Source organism: Rhipicephalus sanguineus, chromosome 7 (genome assembly GCF_013339695.2).
Source record: "Rhipicephalus sanguineus isolate Rsan-2018 chromosome 7, BIME_Rsan_1.4, whole genome shotgun sequence".
In the NCBI taxonomy this organism is placed as follows: Eukaryota; Metazoa; Arthropoda; class Arachnida; order Ixodida; family Ixodidae; genus Rhipicephalus; species Rhipicephalus sanguineus.
Genome location: NC_051182.1, coordinates 95,348,590 through 95,373,392, shown reverse-complemented (window position 1 = coordinate 95,373,392; position 24,803 = coordinate 95,348,590). Strand labels below are relative to the sequence as shown.

The 24,803-nt window shown below is 43.5% G+C and overlaps 1 protein-coding gene across 1 annotated transcript in view; it reads left to right on the top strand.

Annotated features, from left to right (window-relative positions):
• Positions 1 to 255: 255 nt before the first annotated feature.
• LOC119399608 (uncharacterized) overlaps positions 256 to 24,803 on the top strand; it is a 29,710-nt gene continuing 5,162 nt past the window's right edge. The window contains exons 1-8 of the mRNA XM_049417448.1: positions 256 to 375; positions 6,946 to 7,076; positions 9,406 to 9,534; positions 10,887 to 11,088; positions 13,530 to 13,633; positions 17,628 to 17,824; positions 22,282 to 22,450; positions 23,544 to 23,816. Of these exons, the coding sequence (XP_049273405.1) occupies positions 6,957 to 7,076; positions 9,406 to 9,534; positions 10,887 to 11,088; positions 13,530 to 13,633; positions 17,628 to 17,824; positions 22,282 to 22,450; positions 23,544 to 23,816 (1,194 nt within the window). The 5' untranslated portion in view covers positions 256 to 375; positions 6,946 to 6,956. The remainder of the gene's footprint in view (positions 376 to 6,945; positions 7,077 to 9,405; positions 9,535 to 10,886; positions 11,089 to 13,529; positions 13,634 to 17,627; positions 17,825 to 22,281; positions 22,451 to 23,543; positions 23,817 to 24,803) is intronic.

The following is a 24,803-nucleotide window of genomic DNA, read 5'->3' as shown; positions in this document are numbered from 1 at the left end:
TTGATAATAAAGTTTATTCCTCCTCCTTGAAATAAATATTGCGCTCCTAAATGCTAGAGCCCGATGCGTCAGTGGCGGAAATATAGCTGAGCTATTTTTCGAACACGTGGAAGCCTAGCTGTTACTGTTTTTTTTTTTTTCAAATTGGACCTCGGTCGTTTCGACTTAGCGTTACGACGTACGCACGTGCGAAACTCAGGCGCGCACCTGTACTCTATTTATTGAAATAATGTGCGCCACTGGCGCTCCTATTACTTTTGTCACTTTGACGGACGTGAATCGAGTGTTTTCCAGGCTGTCGCGTGCGCAGAAGACAAGGACGTTTTTCGCAACAACGACAGTTCGTTCAGTCCAGTCCTGCAGTTCATTTTGAAGGTATTGTGCGACATTTTGTCGGATTTAGGTACCGCTTTATTTTCCCGTTTCTTTCGGTGCCTGTTTTCGTTTGATTCGTAGGCGACCGTCCCTGTATAAACGACATTTTTTACTGTACTTGCGACAACGGTCACCTGGTGCTGTGCAAGTAAGAGCTTCTCTTTAATGCTCGATGCTGGGAGGCTCATAGCCAAAGAACGCTTCGTGTGCTCTCTGTTGTGATCTAGAAGCGACCATTTTTTATTAAGTGGCAAGAAGTCGCGACAGCGCTTTGACATGCTATTTCTTCTGTACAACTTGTACAGCACTCACCGACTGAAACAGGACAATTTAGGGCTAAGTAACGCACACATTTTCCTTTCCACCGTCTTCAGTTATGGTCATATGGGTGTAATTTTAACTCGAATACGTGGATCGGAGCCAACATTATCTTTAGAGACCGGATTCGTAGCGACATGACGTGGTTATCTCGAGCCATTGCGAGTACCCGTCCTTATACTAAAAAATTTGATGTCGTGTTTGAATCCGCGAGTACTCTACATTCTTTAGTACTCCTGCGTATGCATAACGGGAAGAATGCTCTCGGGCGCACCTATACTTGCCCGAACAGTATACACGTGAGCATTTACGAAATCATTGTTATGTGCCTAGCGCAAGCTTTGAATATCCAATAATATCCCGTATTTGTTACACAGACGCACTTGAACATGTTTTCTAGTGGGGCTTTACGAAAATAAATATCAGACGGCTTCTTATGCATTTTCCTAAGACGACTCGAAAGCAACAGACATCTTCTTTTTCTTTTCTGTCGATTGTATTGCTCCCCCCTCCCCCCAAGAAAAAGAACTTCTTGCGCCTAATGTTGTTTCGAACATTGGCAGCTTTCTGCACCTAACGTGGTTTTGCAGTGTCTCCAGAACTGGCGCACCTTTGACCAAGCGACGATGTCGTATGATGACGTCATAGAGTGACGTACTCACATTATGATTTTTTGCATCACTCGTGTTCACGCCGACGCCGCCAATGTCGACGGCCCCTTAGATCAGGCATCTAAGCTTTCGCCTTAATAAAACATTTACCTCGTGCGGGTGACAGACAACTTTAACGTAGCATTTGTCAGTACTCTAAGTGTGCTGTTGCAGGCGCTCTTGTCTTGCGTCATCAATCTGATTTATCCAACATGACGGGCGCGCAGGTTTCTTTCCTAACGCGTTTACGTGAAGCCCTGTTGACCGCTCGACAGATGTGTTTTCGTTATCGCCTCATTATTGCGCACAATATAAACGCGTCACAGCGTAATGAGGCTGCTATTATACGTTATTCTGTGAGGGGATGCACTGCATTTTCACAGGTGCACGCGTTTCCAACATAAAAACAACGCTGAACGGTGTCCCATAGGAACTAGAGGATATTACCGGTGCAATGCGCTGCACTGACTGTGAGCGAACGGTGTCGCTGTGCGGAAGTGCATGAGCGAAACAGCACAGCGAGGACGATGAACTCCAGTTTGGAGACCACAGGAAATAGGACATGAACCTCGGAGAGCAGGTCATAGGCTTACAATCTGTGGATGTATGAATGTATGGATGTATGGATGGATGGTTGGAAAACACTCTGTGGAAGCAATAAAACATTACACATTATAGGCAACGCTTGTAAAACCGGTATATTTTCCTATAATTTCATTTTGTTTTGTCAAAGGGCCGATATCTTTAGCGAAGACATATTTATGGCACTAGTTGTCACGCAAGAGCGTATGGCCGATCGTTTCTACAGCGAAGCCATCTTAGGCCGAACTCTGCCATAATAGTAGTAGTAATAGCAGTAGTAGTAGCAGTAGCAGTAGTTGCAGTAGTATTTGTAGAAGCAGTAGCAGTAGTAGTCGGCGTCGGCAGAAAACTTTCAGCTGGTCTATTGGCTGAGCCTGCAGGTCACGTGATCTAGCATAGACCAATTAGGTGTAAGCACGTGCATTTCAAAACAAGCGATCGGATTCACAACAGCACGTGATCTCGCTAGCCAATTCTATAGACCCGCGTGCTTTCATAACCACACATGATCTCGCTTGCCAATCGTATAAACTCACGCGTATAGACATCGCCATGGCGAAGACGCAGCGTTGTGCGCTCAAGAAGCGGAGGCCAAGCGCCAGCGGAGAGCCGACGTATCCTAAGTGCGACCTCACGAAGCCGATGCAACACGGCAACGAAGGATCGCCGCCACTACTGAGGGCACCAAGGGCCCCTGCAAGGAATGCCCCAAGGGGGATCATGAATCATGGACAGCTTCGTGGTGCGACCATTTTCACGGAGTGGATGGGCAGTAGATTTTCTTTTCTTCGTGTCTCTATCCAAAGTTCGCGTTATATATTATTATGGATGAAAGATGCACTGGACTAAATATTCACAGGATTCGGTACCCAGTCGGGCGTTCTTTTCTATTCTTGTAGCGTATCATGTACAATGCACCGCATTCCAAAACGAGGAGGCAGCTGAACTTACACAAAATGGAAGGGTCACCACGCTGTTCAACGGTAACGTTGTGAAAGTGCGTGTTGGACACTAGGCCAGCATCAGTGTTGTCGTTGACGTAATCAGGATGGCGGTCCGGATGGATATACTGGCAGTCGGCTTCCTGGTGTAACTGTCAGAGTTTCTATAGCACAGACAACAAGTAGTCTTCATTGTGCAATGCCCGGCACCCGAGCGTAATTTTGCAGTAACCCGAGGGAAAGCAAGTACGTAAGGGTTCCGGCATCAGCTAATTGCTCTCCCATGGATAGAGGATTCAGGTAACGTAATGAATACCACAGAGGCTCTCCTGTAGCTGGGCAAGAGTAGCGCCAATACCGTGGCCACTCTCATAAGATGGAACTTCGATGTGGCTAGCCGAGTCATACTAATCCAAAAAAGGCGTCCTCGTGAGTTTCGCAGTAAGTTCTGAAAACTCGGCGACCTGTTCAGGTCTAAACAAAAATGAATGCCCTTAAGACGGTACGGGGGAGCGATGTCTGGAAGGTCCTCAATGGAGCGGAAAAAGTACGCACACATTCTAAAACGTCGTTTCGGACGTCGTTAGCTGAACGTTGGAGCGAGAATCCTTTAAGAAAGTCGGCATTCTCGGAATAAGTCTGTATTTCATCAGCATAGCCGAGGTTGTCGAATGCTATTGTGACGGCGCCTGAAACCACACTTAGCAGAGCTTAGCTTTGAAGAATATTTTGGAAAGTCAGAAAGAATGGCCTAGAGCCTTTCGAGATGGATTTCTACAGTGGACATTAAAAAACAATATTATCCAGACAGCCGGGACATATGGGCCACTTCAGAACTCATAGAAGAGAGTTCATCCTGGGTTAGATGACAGCACGGCCGTACGAAAACCCAGACGACATAAAGATGACAGGCGCTACCAGGGGTAGCGAATGCCATTCTTAGCGGTTATTTTCGTGAACAGCAACTGTCCAGTACCCGGAGCGGACGTAAATGGGAATAGCAGTAACTGGCGTCATGCAAACTGTCTATTACGTCATCGACGCTTGGAAAGGGCTACCACATTTCTCAGTGAACTAATAGTAATCAACATGAACAATGCACAAAATTCGATTGTTGTCCTTCATCGTCAACGCGAATGGTGAGGCCCAAGAACTTGGGTAACACTCTAATATGTTGTCGACATCTGTTTGTCTGAAGAGCCCTCAGGTGCTGTCACACTGTAGGATCGCCTGTGAACTGCAACGTCATTTGTGTTGATGTCATGCGAAACTTCGGTGGTCTAGCTGACCCAACGGATTATCGTCAAAAATGAAAGACACCTTGATGGAAAGCCGAAGGAGTGGGGGAATTCTTGTATTCAGGTCCATAAGTGTGAGTAGATGGGCTTGTTGATTTAGAACCCTTTGCTTTGTTGCAGTGCTGCGAGGATAAGAATACGCAGGAACACGAACATCTGACGACACACAGTGCTGTGTCTTCTTTCCTGTGTGCCCTTGCCCTTTGCCGCGCTAGTGCTACAACAAAGTATGAATATTCAGGTAGCACCCCTGGGGCTGTTATTCGGTGTTATGGGTCTTCACGTTGAGAGAGTGAAAACGAGGATTCGGTAGTAGCATGAAGCCAAGTACGAGTGGATAAAGTTGAAACCATGTGGTATTGTAAAAAAGACAGCATGGCTAGCAATATAGTCGACAAAAGTACTTTCGTCCTTGACTCGCAATCGAGATGAAAGCAATGTTCTACATATTCGATCTAAAAGACGTTCTAGGGCAGAGTGTTGTGGCGAGGTAGGGGAATATCAAGTACAGGATATGCAACGTAGTCGCTGTCAGAAAGACAAGGTCAATGCCCTGTGGAGACATCAATTCCAGCTCGTTCATACTGAAGTCATACCAGTGTGTCCTACGAGCTTCATACACAGTGTGCGGCAGCCACCTTTAGTCAAGAATTAAAGCAATACCAATGTTTTATAAGAGGACACTACCTCATACTTGCGAACGCCTATTGTTCGGAGGAATCAGGTCATTTATATTCAGCTGATCCTCATATCTTGTCATGAGTATTTACACAGGCAAGGTCAAAGAAATTAACTTTGGAACAGAATTTCGAAGAAGGAAGTGCGCAACCTTCTAGGAAGAATCTAATACAGAACTTTCTTAGCCTGTCGTTTTCATGTAAACATTGTTTGCTCGTTGAAATAACGGTGACAAAAACAAAGAACAAAACCTGACTGAACGGGCTGAACGAGCTTAAAGCAGGCTGAATTATTTTTCACGATCCTATCAATGAGGCAGTATTTGAAAATAAATTCTCGAGTGTTACGGAACAGTGATGGGTGCCAGCCACCACCTTTAGCCAAGAATTAAAGCAGTACGAGATTGTTATAAGAGGACGCTACCAGATTGCCGTTTTTCGACGTCCCCGCCGAAAAGCCGATATCCTACTGTAAAGAACTTCGTAGTGGAGAGGCTCCTGGTTTTGACAGCCTGGGGATCCTTTAAAGTCAACCTTAATCCACGTACACGAGCGGCTTCGCATCAGCCTTTATTAAAATTCAGCATCGCGGTTGGGAGCCAACTTGCGACCTCCAGCTCAGCATTCCAACGCCATAGCTATTGAGCTTCCGAGGCGGGTAAATTAGGCGGGCTTCATAACTGCCATTGGGCGTTGTGCGACGCAAGCCGCATTATGAGATTTGGTCGCGTACTCAAGAGTGCTCCAGCATGTGTACCGGCAGATTTTTAAATACATCGAATTTTTTAGCAATTCCCTTTGGTATAGAGCATATTTGTACTCATTGAGCTCAATTATACACCAAGAGGCAGGCTTACTCTCGCAAGAAAGCAAGCACGTTGCCGACTGAAAAACGCTCTCGAATCACATTTTGAAATCAATAGCTTCTAATTAAGTGGAAGTGTACACTCGCCCATTCCATACCTAAATGGACGTTAAAGAACCCCAGGTGATCAAAATTGATGCTTTGTGCTCCACGACAGCGTGCCTTGTAATCATATAGCACTTCTTTCTTGCATTTTTAATTTCTATAAATACTTCTTGGCGCATATTTCAATTCATAAATTGCAGCCGGTGAGATCGCAGGGTGTATACATATACAAAGCATTATCAAGGTTCATTCCCAAAGAGTGGGATGATATACGTGGTTATTCCAGTTCCTTTCCTGCCTTTATTGACAAGACCGCGGTTTCTTTAAAAACTATTTGAACAGTGAATTTTAACAGCTTGCCTGACAGCACATTCAGAGATCACCGCCCCACGCTTGGATTTTATTTCAAGTGAACGTCACTTGCAAGTTCATTGGATACAATTCTTCAATTGCAGTGTGTACGGTATTACTTAATTACCAGCATACAGGATCATTTTAGCTATTATTTTACTTTGTGTTTCGATGTTTAGTGCCATTAATATATCCCCGAGTCAAGTAATCGAGCGGATGGACTACAAAATTCTGTCGGTAGCAGGCAACATCAAAATTTCAGTATTTAAAAGACACCCTAGAAACATAGCGCTGTGTATTAAGCGTTAGGTAAAGATAAGTTGCTCGCACTTTAAATTAAAAGGCTCCGTAATTTGGCGGTGTAAGAACACATAATTATGTAACCTGTTCTTTGGAATTCACTTTGTATATTACTTTGCTCGCCTGTTAGAAAAACATTGTTTTAGTTTGTCATTGCATTTATACAGATGTGCTACACACCGCGTGCTGGCTCAAAGCTTGGGCGATACTGGTGCGCAGAGTCCCGGGTTCGATAACAGCTCAAATTTCAATGGCTGAGCAGCCAAAAGTGCTCGCGAACCTTGCTTTTGTTTGCCGTTAAAGAATCTTAGGTGGTTGATGGTTAATGTCATTTCAGAGCATTCCACTAGGACCTCATTCATAAAGAGCCGTGCAGCGTCTGGACTTAACCGTTAAAGAATCTTAGGTTGTTGATGGTTAAGGTCATTTCAGAGCGTTCCACTACGACCTCATTCATAAAGAGCCGTGCAGCGTCTGGACTTAAGCATATATAGATATACTTTCTAGGAGGCACTAACCGCGTTTCCCTTTCATCTTTGTCAGCTGACTCACTGATGGAGGAGCTCATTCGATCGGAACTGTTGAAGCTGGAGCTCCTTCCAGTGCCACCTCCAATAAAGTTCAAGGAATCGACCCATCTCAGCAAAGCAGATGACTTCTACGAATGCCAAACGGTACGAGACCAAACTAAGGTTTGCTGTGCAGCTTGTGGCTCCTGTGAAACACTTGAGCATCTTATACTACACTGTCTCGCGTTTGTTACGCAGCGGGCTTTGCTGATTAAGGAATATAAATTCCCCGGATTCAAGTGCGCGACAATGGACGATTACCTCTTTCCGAGAGGTTGTGTATCTCGACGCGGCCAGGCCCATCGAGTTCGCTGACCTTTATGGACCAAACAGATCTGGCCACCCGTTTATAAGCGTTTCTTTGTGCGTGCGTGTGTATGTGTGCGTGTGTGTGCACGCGCGTGTGCGCGTGTGTGCGTGCGTGGGCGTGTGTGTATGTGTGTGTGCATGTGTGTGCGTGCGTGTGTGTGTGTGTGTGTGTGTGTGTGTGTGTGTGTGTGTGTGTGTGTGTGTGTGTGTGTGTGTGTGCGTGTGTGTGTGTGTGTACCTATTTTTATCCAAGTCTTCGTCACTTTTCGTTTACTTTCCTATCTTCTTTCCTCTTTCTCTCCTACTAACTTCCTTTCCTCTGTCTCCTCCCTCCTCCCGAAAGAGTAGGCGGGCGTTGTGCCCCTCCTGGTGGCAGTTGCCAGCTTGCTCTCTCCCTCTTTTCTCTGTGTCCTTGTGTATCTATGTCTGCCAATCAGATAAATAAATAAATTATGAGGCATTTTTTTGGCTAGATTTCTTTTTTCTTATGCCGAAATTGTATGCTCTAGTCAAGATAATAGATTTGTCGTTGCTTGCAGCTTTTGGACAATTGGCGCTACGAAGAACATTGGCAATGCAAATGTTCTTTTAATCGAATTAAGCACTGGTCTTGGTCAAGCTGGTTGTTTAATGATGTATTCTATCGGGCCTGAAGTATATGCGCAAAAGCAAAGGTGAAGATCTGGAATGCCATTGACAGTCCCAACTCTTCGAGCTACTTCGTCCGCTATATTTGCTTATTTGCTTTAAGGCAGCACGATGACCAAACCGTATTGCAGTATTATTACTTACAGACGCAAGGTTTGTTGTAGGTATTTAGCAATTTAAAACGCTCCCGAAATGCTGAGGATGGTTATACCAGTTCAAGGAAGGGCCCCCTTATGGAAGTATTTCACGAAGTGATGTTTCTAGTGGGACACAATAATCAGTCTTGACGAAGTGACTGCCATTACACGAAAGTTATTCACATATACACAGATGACTTAGCGTTCCGACCGGCGAATGTGTGAAGTCCCAAACTATTGGCTTATCTGGCTGCTTTTTGTTTCCGGAAAATCGTCAGCTTGTTTAGAAATTAGAACTCTCCAATCTAAATTTTGTGTTCCAATGAAAGTAGTAAACATGCACTGGATTGTTATTCAAAACTTAAAACATGAAACAATATATTACATGTGTTTTGGCTTATCAGTAGTTCATGGTTATAAGGCGTTCGATTCGGCAATGCCCATGGAACTTCATTTTCTGCGCCTTCATCGCTGTGTTGGCAAAATAGAACGACCACTTTATACAGATTTCTAGCCCTTTCAGCCCTGGATTTTTTATTTTGGTTGGGGACATTTTTGATGCGTGTTTTCCTAATAGTTATGACTTCAGAAGACTACAAACGAAAAATTGAGCCAGTGGTGCAAGTATTAATGGATTTACACGCATGGCATCAAATTACGTCATAACGGCGCAGCGGTTGTGAAATGAGAAAAATGGCATATTTTTCCTGCTATTCACTAGAGTACACAAAATGTGAACCACGTGTAATTTTTCAGTGTGATACTCATTGAAACAGCTTCGGTACGTCGACCCGAAAATGGTGCCTACCCGCCTCAGCTGACCCGCCTCGGCGTCACCCATGACTTCGGTCAAGCTTCTTCTTCTTTGCGGCTCACAGCTCCACAAGCATGCCACAATTTTGGTGTCAATCGCAGTGGGGATCATTGAAGAAGTACTGCCCCAAGAATTAGCAGTTTTGGTTTCATTTCCGAGGTGCTAGGGGAAATGTTGTGTGATGGTGTCAACTGACACCGCCAGGGCCGAAAGGGCTAGCGCTAGCTGCATCATGCATTTACTAGAGCTACATCGGCATCACCTACTGTGTCATCTTTACCACTTCTAATTTTGTTTACATTAGTCAAAATAACAAGTCATATGTGATTGTATACGAATGAGCTGCCGCTTCAATGGACATATTTAAGCACCCCTCATCAGTGGCTCCTCAAGCGTTATGGTTTCCGTTGGCGAATTTCAAGTTGCAAATGGATAAGTGACAAAAATAATGAGGAAAATATCTTCGAACTTTCAGAGCTGCGCTGTTCTTGTCACTATATCTTTATTGCTTTTTTTTTCTTTAAAGGAGACAATACAAGCAGCAATACATGAAGGCATCGTGTACTCTCCCTACAAGAAACCGAAGACAGTCGAGCTTTCATTTTTTGACTTCCTTGCAAAAAGCCTTCGAACACACGGAAACAAAATCGCACTGGTAAGAATTTCCATGCTTTTAAAATTCTAGTATAGATCATGCTTCTAGAAAAGGGAGTTGCTGGCGTATGGAGCTACCTTACATTTAGAAGTCAGGGATAGCCAAAAGCGGGAAAGGGGGGAGGAGGATTCTGTATTTTTTGAAGGCGTACAGATACAGTACACCCGATAGTATTATTTTTTTTCATATTTCTAATCTATATATTAGCCCCAGGTCGTCGTCAGGTCATTGTACATAAATTAAAGCTGCGCTATTTTCTGCAACCCATGCCAAGAACAGCAGGGTACCTCATCACACGAAATAAGGGTTTTTTGGGAATACTCCGCGTGTAAGCAAATGTGTTGACATGCTTGGCTCGTTGTGCACAACTCTGACTCTTTACCGTCGGTCTTACCTGGTGTGTTCGCCCACGAGATGTGACGCCGGCAGCATAACTGGTAGCGGTGTTGATCCCGCCAGTTCTGTGACAGTTGTCGCTTGTCCTAGAGCGTCATTCCTTCTACAGAGCAATAGTTGCCTTGCATGCTGCGTCACGCCAATATGTCACGCTTGTGTGTAACTTCAACAGCGTCCGAAGAGTACAAGAGCAACGAATGACATTGTTATTGTTGTTAGTGTCTCGCCCTTCATGTGCAACTCGGAGTTACTATTTATTAAAACTGTATTCTAATTCCGTTACTCATCCGAAGATTTCGTAGCAATATTTAAGTAATATGGCGCGTCATGTTTCGCCTTCATTACGCACTTCCTGATCAAGGTTGTTACTTTCTACAAATGTCCCACACACTTCACAGGGTCTGCTGCGAGACTGTAGATGTGAGCGTTTCAACACAGTTGCTCTTTAAAGCGTGCGCCAAAAAAATTCTTGCCAAGTAAGTTCAAGATTAGGCTCGACTTCCAATTATATACCAAGTCATTCGCAAGCGTTTCAGGCATTGGACAGATTGAAATGTAGATAGACTTCTTTTAATGTGCATCGGGTTTTCTCTTGTGCAGCATTCAGAATGAAAAGAATGACTGAAAATTATTAAAATTAGCTTAATCTAGCTCTTTCGATGCGAAGAATGGATTTGTGTCATCTGTATACGCATTTACTTCAGATAAATCTTATACATTTACCACGACAGTCGACTCTGAACAGTGCTGTCTGAATTATGTGAGAAACCAATAGTTCGTGCGTCTTCAACATATCTGCCATGTAGAATTACCATTCCCATTCATCAGAACCGTGCACATTGTAGCCACAACTGCAGATGTACTAGACCAAACTGTAGTATTTATTTGCACTTCGCTAGTGTCGTTTCTGAAATTTCCAGCACTCCTGTGATTTCTTTCGTGCATATCCACCACAGACCGATGAACAGAAGACGGTAACCTACAGAGAACTTCTGAAGAAACTTCGCTGCTGCGCCGCAATGTTTCAGGCGCACAACGTTGGTCCTGGCGACAAGGTCTATTGTCATTTTGGAAACAGCATCGAAGCCTTTGTGGCGCTCTATAGCATTGGCGCTGCCGGAGCAACCATCGTACTGAGTGATCCGGAATACAAGGAAGGTATGCAGAAATCACGTAACTGACACAGGAATGCAGTCAATAAACACCATCTTGCTATACAAGCTTCTTTTCTACATGCCAACTGTTCACAAAGAGTCTGGCTAAGTTAGGCGGGTGCGTAAGACTAAAACCGTCACAAAGGTTGAGTTTGTTAAATGACAAAGATTTGACAGTGAAAATGTTTGACATAGAAATGCGCATGGGCAAGCATACAAGAGTGAATAGGACTAGTAGATCTGTTGATGCAGGATAGTCCATAGGTCTGAAAGAATACTACGAGAGATAACCGAATTTGTACCCGTTAAGTAAACATGCTAAGATGTCTTCCAATCAGTAAATATTTATGGCTAATTACTTATCACCGATTTTCTCAAGGTTTCAGGGATAAGTGCCACAATTTAAACTGTATGCTTGCTATCCCAATAATGCCTAACGTGATGCATGAACTCCTTCAAGAAAATTAAAAATTCTATCTGAGCAGAACACCTGCATACTCCTCTGAATTTACTCTAGGTGATTCAGATGAAACATGAAAGAAAAATCTGCAAGAAAAATGTAAAAGCAATAAGTGGAAAATTCCTATTTCCCAAGAAAAGAACGATGTATTGTGCACAAAAGATGCTAACACTGACTAAAAATAATGAAACTTTATTAAGCCCGTTCATTTAAGCTGTGCATAATGCTGTACAGTTACTGCGATGCACACGTGCATGTTATGCTTCCAGCGACTAACAAAAGGGGCAGGCGAAAATAAAAATCGTTAGGCATATGTGTAATAATCTCATTCGGTCTTACAATGAACGACAATCGTTCCGATATATCTAAAGCGACGTCGGTTATATTGTCGAAACTAATAGTGTTAAAAAATTTACAAACTTACTGCAAATGTTCTGACAGCATTTGATACGTTGAAATTTTCAAACTATGCAACGTCTTTCAACAATCCTAGTTTATTACGCGGACCCCTAAAAAGAAGTTCAAATCAATATCTATGCGTGCCACCGTTTCTTGGGTAATATCAATTTGAGTTATGTGTTGTAGTTTCTTTTCTTATGCTTTATTTAACATTGTGTATTGATGAAGTTTCTTTTGAGATGAAGCTTTTGTGATGAAGTTCTTTTGTTATGTTTTCTCTGAAATTGCGTAACAAGAACATGCTAAATATTGTTGTGTTATTGTTTTATTTCTGAAAATATCTGCGACAGAGTGAGATGTTCAGCGGCCTGCGTGCCAAACTGTATTTAGGAGCAGAGGCCCCATGTCAGGCTATATAGCCTTTAGCCTCTGCTCCCGATCCTGTAAGAATTCAGGACAAATAAACTTCAATTCAATTCAAAAGCAGAGCACAAAATTTATAACGGCAGTCCGGATAAGAACAGGTGATACAAGAAATTGCAGTTCTGAGAAGAAAAACAGTCAATGACCTGAAAATAACGTCCATTGGCTTGAACATTATCTGACTTGTCTGAAATCCAGTGAAACCGACAAGGGCCCACAGTGAAAGACACATTGCCTAACTTCGCACGACATACAAACCTTTACTTTGCGGCTTTGTTTTGTGTCTCACGTGGACAAAAAAGCCACCTTTCCTAGGTTTTCTTAATGTTCGAAGAAATTCCGTAGGCACTGTGAGTACTCCTAAGTACTCTCAATTGGTCACTTACCAAGCGGATTACTTCTAAAATGAAGCAAACCAGAACAGAACACGTCACGCACATCTCTAAAAAAAGAAATGATTCAGAACAAATAGCGGCCACAAATAACTCCGATAGAGCACTACGTCCCTAAAAAGAAGTTCAAATCAATATCTATGCGTGCCACCGTTTCTTGGGTAATTGTTTACTTTCTAAAATAAAATTTTCTTTGTTCTACCCAGACATTTATCCTAACCACACTTGTAAGATCTGTAAGACCTAGGTAGCTTCGCTCCCGCATATGCTGTGGGAGTGCAAACCCCAATACCCGTCCATTAACACCGAGACCCTCTCGTCGAGATGGCACGCCGCCCTGCGCAGCTCCCACCTCGACGACCGACTTTGGGCTACCCAGCAGGCCCGCGAGACGGTGAAGAGGCAAAACCTCGACGTCCCCACGTGGGAGGCCTAGGACCAGGCAACTAAACTGCTGGTTTTGACAAAAGTTTATTCGTCCTCTTCCTCCTCCTCTGGTTTCCAACACACACAAAGTGTCTGGTGCAACAGCGATGTGTTGTATAAACGTTATCCATTTTATTTTTTTGATAAATAATATTTACTACCCATAAAATATTGAATATGTCTTGTCTAAAAAGTGAGAAAACTACATTTCTTCCTTAATATGCATTTGTTAAATCTGTGAGAAACCTTGAAACGTCGCGGAAAGTCAACGTGGCGTCTGTGGGTTTCCTAAACTCATTTTGCTGATGTGAAAGTTAACTGATTATTTACTTTTTCCCACCTAAGGAGAGGTTCAACGGCACATGAAAAACTGTGACGCTACACACGTAGTGACTGACCTGCGCCATTCATTCAAGTTCAGCTCTAGAGACCAGAATAGCCGCATCAAGGTAAATTACCATCTCATTTCTGTATTTTGTATTATTTACCCATGCTGGTTTGAAGTAACGTGCCTGCGAAAAAAATGAGTGAGCTGTCACGTAGTACATATCAAACATCACCCTGTGGACCCTCCGGACGGAGAGGGCCATCTGCTGGCAGCGTTGTCAATTCTTGGCAGTGACAGTGGCAACTGGACTTATTTGACAATACCGTACCGCAAAGGGATGAGCTGCATTGTCGATATAGTAACATTTGAGTTTGTGCGTCTGTACACAAGTATGTGGTGAGGTGAAGAAGAGGTTGACGTGTCTGGAGCATCGATCATTGGTATCGCCCTGGCTATGTGCACTAAGGCCACGCCTCGCATCTTAAGTGTGTAGGTACCTGTTGTAAATATTCCCGTATCAGTATAGTCGCTTTTAAAAAGTGCGCCAGACTTGCGTATTAGCTCATCGCTTGAGACGTGGCAGTGCTTTAGACATGACTATGTAAACAGGACAGCCCCGGCGCTGACTAACAACCACTGTTCATACAGTTTAAATGCACTGTACTGTAAGCAGATGAGACCATCAAATAGGTCAAGCAATTCAATTTAGCCAATATTCTTATGTTAGCGCAGCTTTTATACGAGTGTGCTGCAGTAAAATAAAGACGTCTATGACATGCGTGACAGCCTGCAGGCAATTTTTTTAAATGCGAAGCCTTTCTTAGCGAACCCAAGGCACATTGAGCGTTTCTATCTACGAATCTATCGATCTATCTAGCCGCCTACGTCTGGGTGCTCTTGTGATCGCCTCCTTAGCTTGATATCGACCAAAATTGGCATGGGAGGGCAAAATGGTTTGATGACTATGACTGTCTGGTCATGATATAAATAACGTGAAAATCCTGTCGCGTACGTCGTCAAACCTTTTCCTCCAGACACGTGTGGCACATACCAGTATACCACGGGCAGCGGTATACGGGTATGCGCCACAAGTGATTGACAGTTTATATCTTCCAAGGAACGGCAAGAACAGACATTGGTAAATTAAACGCGAGAACGTTACGAAAAACCAACATCGGCAGCGTTGACTCGACAAATTCAAATAATAAAAGTCAGGATCTCAACAGGAATTGAACCCAAGCATTCCGCGTGGCAGTCAGGTATTCTACCAGAGAGCTGCGTCACGTCTTGAAACTGCTTTTTAAAAAATTAATGTCGGTGCAGCGTCAATCGTGCTTGCAGTGCTGCCTATCTAATTTTATAACAAAGCAATGAATATTACATATGTACTCCTATGATACGGTTAACGTCAGTTGTGGTTCCGGTGTTGGCTCCACTTTCATAGAAGTCTAATAAATAGTACACTTCTATTCGTATGATTCAGCAAGCTATGTTCAAGTGTTGCTCGACCCCGGAGGAAGGCGCTAACGAAAGCTACGTATAATATTCATATCCTCCCACCGTAAAGTGCACTTCGTTTCGATAATACTGACGTCTGCGCTCTAAAGTGAGTGCTGACGTATGTCAGACCATAAGTTACTCGTTAAACGCCAGTGTAGTCGACGTGCCTGGTAAGGCCGTGATTTGCACACAACTGCTACGTTTACAAAAATGCATCGATCCGCCTCGTAACGCTTAGCTCAAAGCCAAAAAGTGCAGCATAGACAACTACTCGCTGATTGCTTCGCATGAAAGCGGTTCCCACAAGGCATGAGATCAGCCGACTTTTTTTAGGGTATTTTGTTTCTGGTTTTTGCACAAAGTGCAAGACCTCTGTTTGAACTTGTGCAAAAACCTCATCGGAAGCTTGGAACTCTCTAGTCGCTTTGCGACGTAAACTGAGTTAGGATGCGACGTTCTCGAAATGTTAGGTATTCGGCAATTGAAATTGCGGCAGTGTTCCTGTGTCCTCCCACGAGTTAACAGAATATACTAGAAAAGTGAAACAACGCAAATGACTGGATAACACACAAATAAAAACATTTTGCCTTTCTCTATCTGGTATGCTGCCATTGCCACTGTTTTATTACCGAAGTTCTTGCCAACTGCCTGAGGAATAGGGTGAAATGTTCCTGCGGATGTGTCAGCCTTAAATTCATTCAGTATCGGTCTCACGAGTGCTCTTACTTGGCGTCTCTTACGCGTTTATGGCATGACGTCGCGCGTATCATGAAGGTGCCTCCTGATGCAATGGCACTTAGAGCAAAGATGGACATACAGACAGCCTATAGGGATTACCTGGTATTGAGTAATGGTGACACTGCAAAACCAGTGGCAACGCAACAAATCATATCATGGCGCTGCATCTTTAACCTGTCGACATTAAAAAGGCAATTTAACAGCATTCCAACACACGACAATAAATATATTCTGAAACTTAATGAAGATACATTTGTAAATCAATTGTGCTGATAGGTTTTTATTTCATTTTTTATGCTACATAGGTCATTTTAGTGTCTAACGTTCAAATTCAATTGGTGATTATAAAACGAACGCTTGGTTGTTACCATTTTGGTTTTTTTTTTTTTTGCGGCGTACTAGCATATGTGGTATCGCTTCTTAGACAGTGCCGACTGCAATGTGCAGGCTGATATCAAATCGTCCGTTTAAGATGATTTTCCAAAAGCGAGCATCATTTGCAATGTGCCCTTCGCCTTAGCGTAGCTACGCTCAGAATATTTTTCTTTGCTGGCCGAGGAGTGGTTCATATTTAAGAACAAATTGAAAAGAAAATGGTTTGCGACAATAGTACAAACTTTCACACCGGTGTTTTTACAGTGGTTTGTGAAGGTCGGAACGTGCCAAATAGAACACACCACATACATTGACCTAAGATGCCTGGTCCCCCTATTTGCTGACAGAGCCCCTTTTCGACGCTTGTAACCGTATTGAGGCGCTCTATGATGCAGTCAACATTTACTGAAGCGTAATCAATTTATCTGTTCTATCAAAATGGCTAAAAGCTGCCTTATTGGCGCTGACTTTGTGAAAGTGGCAGCGTCGGCCTATCGCGTTAATAGGAATGAATTGTTCGCGCACTTTTTCGGCGACGTTTTGTATAAAAGTTCGTGCTTTAAGGGGAACGTAGTTGCCGTTATATCTGTGCCGACTATGACGTAATGAAATACCCGTCTGATTCTTTTTGTTTCTTTTTACAACGAATCTGTATATCACCAGGCCATTCGTAATTCCGCGAAAAGTTACCTACTCAGCATAAAATCCGCCTTATTCACGACGCCCCGGCGCATGCGCCGTCCCCTAGCGGAAAAGTCGCGAAACGTCTCGTCATCTCGAAGGCTTTGCTTCTGGCAATACCCGCACTCCCGGCCCCTACCAAACCCCTACCAAAACGGCAGAGGGCAGCACAGGAAAATGAAAGAGGCGGATTGTCATCATCATAAACCATCTTTTCCTTCAAATTAAAAAAAAAGCGGCTGTTGCCACCCATACAAAGCTCAAACGGCATCTGGCGAACTGGGCGAATCGCTTGATGTGACTGCGACCCTGGAAGTAATAAGAACTCTGATCATATCGTAACTCCGCGAACAGTTACCGAGTCAACAATTACCTACTCAGCAGAAAACCCTTGACACGCATGTGCCACATAAATAGGGCGAACCCCACCACTCACCAATAGCCCGCTAAAAATACACAGAGAATAGTAAATACATAAATTAATTAACAAATAAATAAGTATATAAATAAGTTAATTTTATAAACATATGCATAAACACATAAATAACCTACGTGGTACACACTTCTCAGGCTCGCTAATCGAGGTGGAAGTGCTTTGAAATGGATCATACGCTGAATTCACAAGTTATACATCAACGCATAAATAAAGTAATAAATTAAATAAATAAATCGGTGCACTACGCAGCTTCGCTAGTCGTTCACCTTTACGGAGTGGAATGGCTCATGAATTTTTCACATGGATGCACGTCGTATTTGGCTCGTGCCATCGTTTACGACACAATTTGTAGGTGCCATGTGAACACGAACACCGTCTTTTCCAGGCCTATTTTTCTGTTGATGACGTGCCTGGATTCACTTGCATTTCCAACTATGACGCTTACAATGAAGAGGATTACCAAGAAGTAGCAAGGAACCCAGGGCGTATTCTCGTCATGGCTTACACCTCTGGGACAACCGGTCAATCTAAAAGCGTTGAAATTACGGAGGAGCGATTCCTCCGAAAAGTCTGCGGAATGGAGTAAGTGGCAGTGTCGAGATCAGAAAATGTGGTCTATTTTGGGGCTAAAACACGTGCGTCAGCATTGGAAGTTGCCGAGGTGTACACTGAATGATGATCATACCACGTACCAGAAGACTTCTCTGGAACACCGGGTATAATGAAATTTGATCCTTCGAAGAGCGATCATAGTCTGTGGAGCCGGTAACACAGATCGATGTAAACTGTGCTCAATTAAAATATCTTTAAGGTTTCTCACCACAGCCTTGTACGCAAGGTTGTCATGCCTACATCTCGTAAGATGTTCTTGTCAAGTAATGTCCAAGTGTCAGCGCGCAGTGTCACTCTCACGCCCACATACTCCGTTATGAGAAGATTAAATTTTTCCGACCGATTAGTGAAGGAAATTTTCCGTAGAAGCATCTAATAAACGATCATTCTCGCTTTCTAAAATACAAGAGCATGCAAGCACGGACACGAGAAAGAAGTCAGGACACCACAAACGCCGTCTTTTTAGAATGAATACTTACCAGCTAGCTCAGTTCTCTGTTATTCTAAACGTTCTCGCTTTGTATTAGATGATGTGATACTATTCGCCAACACAGGAACGATGTGAGGAGAATGGAAGTGTAATGTAGCGCTCTTGCAGCGCACTGCGAGAAGCGTGACCATAAGATCTATTTTGACGGCGCTTGTGCTATCGACACTGAAACGAGGCACTTCCTTGAGTCGTGGCACATTCAAAACACACCTGCGAACGTTAACCGCGTGCTAGGGACAATGCCTCCGGTATACGTGCACGGCCTTCGAGATATGATGGAAAGATGAAGTCAAAGCGGAGCTAAGATGATAAGAAGCGACGAAGCTTCCACGACCAATATATAGTCGCCCACTGTGGAAGCTGTCGAACCGGTCTCGAAACGCTGGGATCTCTTCAAATACACCTTGGCTGTGGCCATTTTAGCTTCTAGCACTAATCAATATGGTCAACAATTTTTTATTCCACATATATTCGCATCCTGGCAAAGTTACGCAATTTCAGGTTTCATGGATTTCCCATCGCCGTATCATTCATCCTTCCCCGAAAATGCACAGGCACTTCTGACTCCTACTAACGTGATTTGGTGGGTTCGCACTTTGCGTTGAATCTTATTTCTTAGGAATATAGCATCAAATGTGGATCGGTTATGACAAACCTAGCCGAAGATTGCTTGCATCGCTAATCTATCTGTCAAGCATGCCTCATTTAAAAGCTCATATGAAGGCGGCTTACGAGGGAGCTTTGCAGTAGCCCGTAGTGGTTTTATATGACCGCATTTGTTTCTGATTTGTAGGCTTTACTCATTATTTCTGCATGCGTATTCCGCTTTCCTCATTTGTGAATGCACATCAGAATTTCGTTCTGTAAACTCTTTATATACAGGGTGTTTCAAGAAATGTGTGCAACCTTCTCAAAAAATCAGGAAAATGCGATATTTGATTGCTGCCTTCAGAATTGGTTTTTCCGTAGTGGCAGGGATTTTAAGATGGTTGAAGAAATTATTTGGAACTGTAATTTAAAAAGTTAAATTAATCAACATTTTATTTAGTGGAGTTAGGTGGTTGTGTCAAATGGGAGAATTGAAGTTCTTCATGCCAGAAACACAACACAACTTGCAGATTTCGAAAAAGTGGCTTCTAGTTATAATTACGAAGTAATGAAATTCAACCAAATTCAATGGCGAAACATAAACAGAAACATGGAAGAATGCAACTGCCATATTCTTGTGAGGCGTCCAAAATGAGTGAATGGCGTTTTCTGTAGCGCTAGGCATCTTAAGATGGTTAGAGACATGACTTGAGACAGTAATTAGGAAAGTTAATTAACTTTTTAATTAGTGGAGTTAGGTGCCTGTGTCAAATTGGGGAATTGAAGTTCTTCGTGCCAGAAACCCATCTTAACACTGAGATTTCGAAAAACCGGCCTCTAGTAATAATTACAAGTAATGAAATTCAACCGAATTCGATGGCTTTCGCTGTTGAAAGCCTTTGCATTTGGTTGAAGTTCATTACGCCACAACAATTACTAGAGGACGCTTTTTCGAAATCTCAAAGCTCGGATGGGTTCCTCGCGTGAAGAACTTCAATTCTCCCATTTGACACAATCACCTAACTCCACTAATTAAAAAGTTAATTCATGTATTTTCTAATTACTGTCTTAAATGATGTCCTTAACTACCTCAAGATTCCTGCCGCTACAGAAAAAGCAATTCTGAAAGCCCCGAGCAAATATCGCATTTTCCTGATTTTTTGAGAAGGTTGAACACATTTCTTGAAACACCCTGTAACACCAAATGTAAGCTTTGTTTCTGCTAACGAGTGCATACAAGTATGTATCACATATTGGCCGTTCTACTACCGCATAAATCTTTCGTGCTTGAGAAAAACCTCACTTCGTCATTTGCACGTACGTTTTTCTTATAAAAAGTAATGACAATATAATTCAGCCTCAGGTAACTTTACAGTGAAGACATGCGGCATGCGTTGCTTTGCATCATATTATCACAAAAAATTATTGGACTACGGCGTTCCGCAATGCGCAGAAAAGTAGTAGGTACTCTTTAGAAACACATCATCTAAATTCTAAATCAACAAATTATTAATTAAATCGGTTCACTAAAGCAGGCACTCATATGTGCCCTGATGCACTCCGCAGAGGTATCAGAAATACCTGTCTTTTTGTAAAGAAGATTCAAAATATTTGATACTTCACAGAATGGTCTTAACGATTGCTCAGGTGAAAAAGTCGCACTAGTCTAACGGGAGCAAAACGAGCTCTCTTATCATATTGTTTTGCGGCACTTTCAAAAAATTTGTAATTATGTGGGGTGCTTTTCACAGCAAAAAATTGAAAGTGTTTTTATTTGAGAGTTGGTTGGAAGCTCTGCGTTAACGCCATGTTAACTTCCAAAAGCAAATGACAATACACTTTTCTGTTTCTCACCACATTCGCTCTAGTAAAATGCGTCCATCGTTAAATCTTTTTTTTTACTGCGCTAAGCTTGGAGCAGCTGTCCTGTATAGTCCATACATGAGAAAAACAGCTGTGATATAAGGTATACAGCTGCTACGTTTCGATGAAGCAGCGAGTTAACAAAGAGGGCAAAAGCGTGTCATTTAACACTTTTGTCGCCAGCATGCCGCTCTCAATGCGAGCAGGACCGACCGCGTTGTGGCTGTGCATGTGTCGCTTTGAGGCCACAAAATAAAACCTAGCGTTTGAGTGACAACCCGTCCTGTAATCTCCATCGCAAGTCAGCACCGAGTTTTACATCCATGCAATCACATAATTGGTATAACACGTTTTGAGCACTGTCAGCAAAACCTCTCCGGCTGATGCTGACCGTGGCTGGCTACTGCTGGCTCCTGCTGTCCAACCTAAAAGGTCATACTAAAAAATAAAAAGAATTTCAGCAGATACGCAAACGTGATTGCTCCTAAGTTCTGTTATGCCGCTTCTGGTTGGCCGAGTGACTTCCGGCCTTCATGTCGCTTCTGGTCACCAGTTCCAGCCTGCAAAGTTCTTTCGTTCTACACTTCTGATTACAGCCTAGCTAAGGAGGGACTCCCACTTATTTGGGGTGTTTGTGTTGTCTGTGTTGTAGTGCGTGCAAGTCCACACCATATGTATGAGTGTGGCTGGAAATTAGCAATACTGGCACCTTGGCGCTATCTGTTCCCGAAAAAAATCTGCTGATATAAGAGGGGGTGTGGGACATCCAGCGCGCAGTGGAGTCTGCGGTATCCCAAGGGATCCCCGCCGACCTCCTCTAAGCCAGCGCAGCCAGTCTTCGCACTGGTCCCCTCTTTCTGGGTATAATAAAGGTGACACCACCACCTAGCTGAGGAAGACCTCTCTAAGATGTTTTGCCAGTCGTGATCGTCGACATCGTTGTCATCGTACCCCCCTGCACAAAGTAGGTATTAGAGGAAGAAACGCCGCACACTGCTCATCTGAACATTCGGTGAAAGACGAAGATGCAAAGGAGCTTCACTCTATCTAGATTTCTACCGTTCTGGGTGTCAGCCAGAAGAACGCTTGCAATGCCGTATGTGATTTTCTACGTGAGCGAAAAAGCATTGAATACCAAAGTTATCTAAGTTCAATTTCTTTTTCAACCATAATGGTTTATTATTGTTTCTTTTTTTCCTTGATTATATCAATGAGATATTTTGTAAACTATTTCTAAACATGTTTAGAATATAAAGCAACCTTATTTCTAAAAACAAGTTACCGCCTGTTTCATAGCCGATCCTCCGGGGTGGGTTGCGCCAGGTTAGTGAGGAACAACTGACCAATAAACCAACCAACGGGGCGAATTGCATCTCCGTAAGCTTTTATTCGCAAAATAACTGTAATACGTCTCACCGTGTGGAAATTCAGAGCTGCCGGTGTAGTAAACTACCCTGAAACGTTTGAGTGGTTTGTTCCTTTACAGAGCCACCGGTCTCTACAGTGAGAACGATGTCTGTCTGGCTTGCGAATACCTCACCATATACCTGTCATTTTCCTTTAACTTCAAGTTCATATGCTCCGGCGCCCGCTTGGTGATCAGCGATAAGTACTGGTCGGTGAACGACTTCCTTTCAACGGCCAAAAATCAAAAGGTAACCGCCACGCGACAACCCGACCAAGCATCTGCACTCCTTGTTTTTCGCTTGTTCACGGCGTTTGTCTGCTGTGATACAGCAGTTACAAAGAAGAATGTTTGTCTCTAAATACTCCCCTGCTGTGCCAAAGGCATGCGAATGCTGCTGTACTCTTTTAGCCTCGAATGGAAGGGGATCTTTCAGACTGAGATAATGTCAAAATTATGCGGAAGTGCAGCGATCGGTGAACTGCCACCAAGAGAAAGGAGCGCTAGTAGTATACATCGCGGAAAATACTCTATATTGCAACCATCACAACACCGTGGCAGAACTACACATTCGATTCTATGCAATGTTGAGAACATTTCTGCTGGAACAGTCCTGACAATTTTCATACCTGCTTTTTCAACTGCTACTCAAGCGATGACCGAACACTGATTAAAGGCTTATAATTCCAATGAAAATCGCGTTTTATCGTGGGGAAAGGTACATGTCAGGATATCCCCAGCACACATAGCGCAGATTTTCAGAAAATCTGCTGTTAGTTTTAGTACAGCACCAAAACTGCGGATGCTGCGAGTACATTTCGGCCATCGGCACCAATGTTTTCAGCAGCCCCGGCCTCGTAGAGAGAAAATAACGCGTTTTCAGTAAATATTTCCAAAGTATTTAAATAAGCTACACGCCTCAAACTTTCAGCAAACGATATTCTGGTTGCACGAAATTGCACCCATTTTCGGTCCTCCCACGGCAGCAGAAAAATTTTCAAAACCTAATCTTCACATAACACATTTACACAGCTTCGCAGTCCAAAATGATCTCTTCACCCACATCACGACAGGTGATTTTCACAGGAGATGAAAAGATGTCCAGCGGCTGCCAAACCCTAAGTGATAGTTTTTCAAGAAACTCAGCCGATGGATTAATTTTGACAGACCTGCGTCAGACTCTCAGTAGCGATTATTACCTATCCAGAGTACTTAGATAGCACACCCTTTAGGCAACAGAGCCTTCAGATGGATATACTGCTAGCAAATAGATAACATTACTAGCTAAAATTTTGTGGCAGCTTCTGTCAAGAAATAACTGTCTGTTGGCTCGGGTATTCTAGGTATCCCTCCTCATGACGACACCGTCGGTGTTGTATCTGCTGGCGAGCGCAGTCGCAACCACGGGCACGAGGCTTCCTTCACTGAAGAAGGTGATCAGCCTAGGTGCAACACTGCCGAAAAGCACTGCTGGGCTCGTGCTCTCAGCGTTGAAGCCTAAGGAATTCAGGAATGTCTATGGACTGTCTGAGGCGAGTGGAGTCGTCTGCTGCCCTCCAGCTGGTCATTCTTGCTTCGACAGCGTGGGTTTTCCTGTCGCCGATACGCAGGTGAAGGTAATGCCCTGTGATACTCTGCCGTCGCATTGTACAGACATTTCTCTTTCTTTAACTTTGATGCATGTCTCTCCTATTCGTGTAAGACCTAACGTGATACAACACAATTAAAGGTCAAACTGGCTTTTTAACTAATAGCCCATGCATATGGGGCCCTAAATGGGCGCCTTTTCGATGGGCAACATTCAGCGAGCAAAGAATCAACACGTAAGAGAAGTTGAATTGTGTTATTCACTTCCTTCAGAAAGCGCTTTCCTGTCCGAAGCTGAAATATCCAAAATGTAACGTTACGCAGGTCATCTTCTGTACAGAGCCGATTGCCTGAACATACCGACTTGCTTTGTAGGTTGAACATACTGATTTGCTTTGCAGGCCTGAGTGAGGCTGTCAGCACTACAAAATTTTGCTTCTGCAGTTTGTTCACCAAATCTCTCATTGCTGTAGTCTCACTACTGTGCTGTTGGACCGACACACGGCTGCGTTTAGCAGTTGATCTCCAAAGAATGCTCTAATAATTCGGATTAATATCGCCCGAGTGCAGTCACAAGGTAATGTCAGCTTGTCATTCGGTTCAGCGTGGAGCGGTAGTATAGACTCTTTCGTAAGACTGACTCAAACTGTTGCTGCGTCATACCGAGCGACCTCAAACGTGCAAGGACGCATTTGAGCCGGGTATAGGTCAACATTTCCTGCCCTGAATATCTACAGGGTTCCTAGTTGGGCAAGTTGGAACAAGTCATTCATAATTGGTGCTAAGCGCGAACACTAGACATAGGACAGGCGAGAGAACAAAGACGCAGCGCATTCTTCCAACTAAAATTTATTTGAAAGGTGCACAATACTGCCTACAGTTACATCGTGGCGCAATGTGCTCTTAATGGCAATAATTTTCACCATAATATGCGCATCTGTGCGCGATTGGTGCCACAAGAAAATGGCTCTGAAGTGTGTCCTAAATTCTTCTCGCACTATCCTTTGGCTACGCCT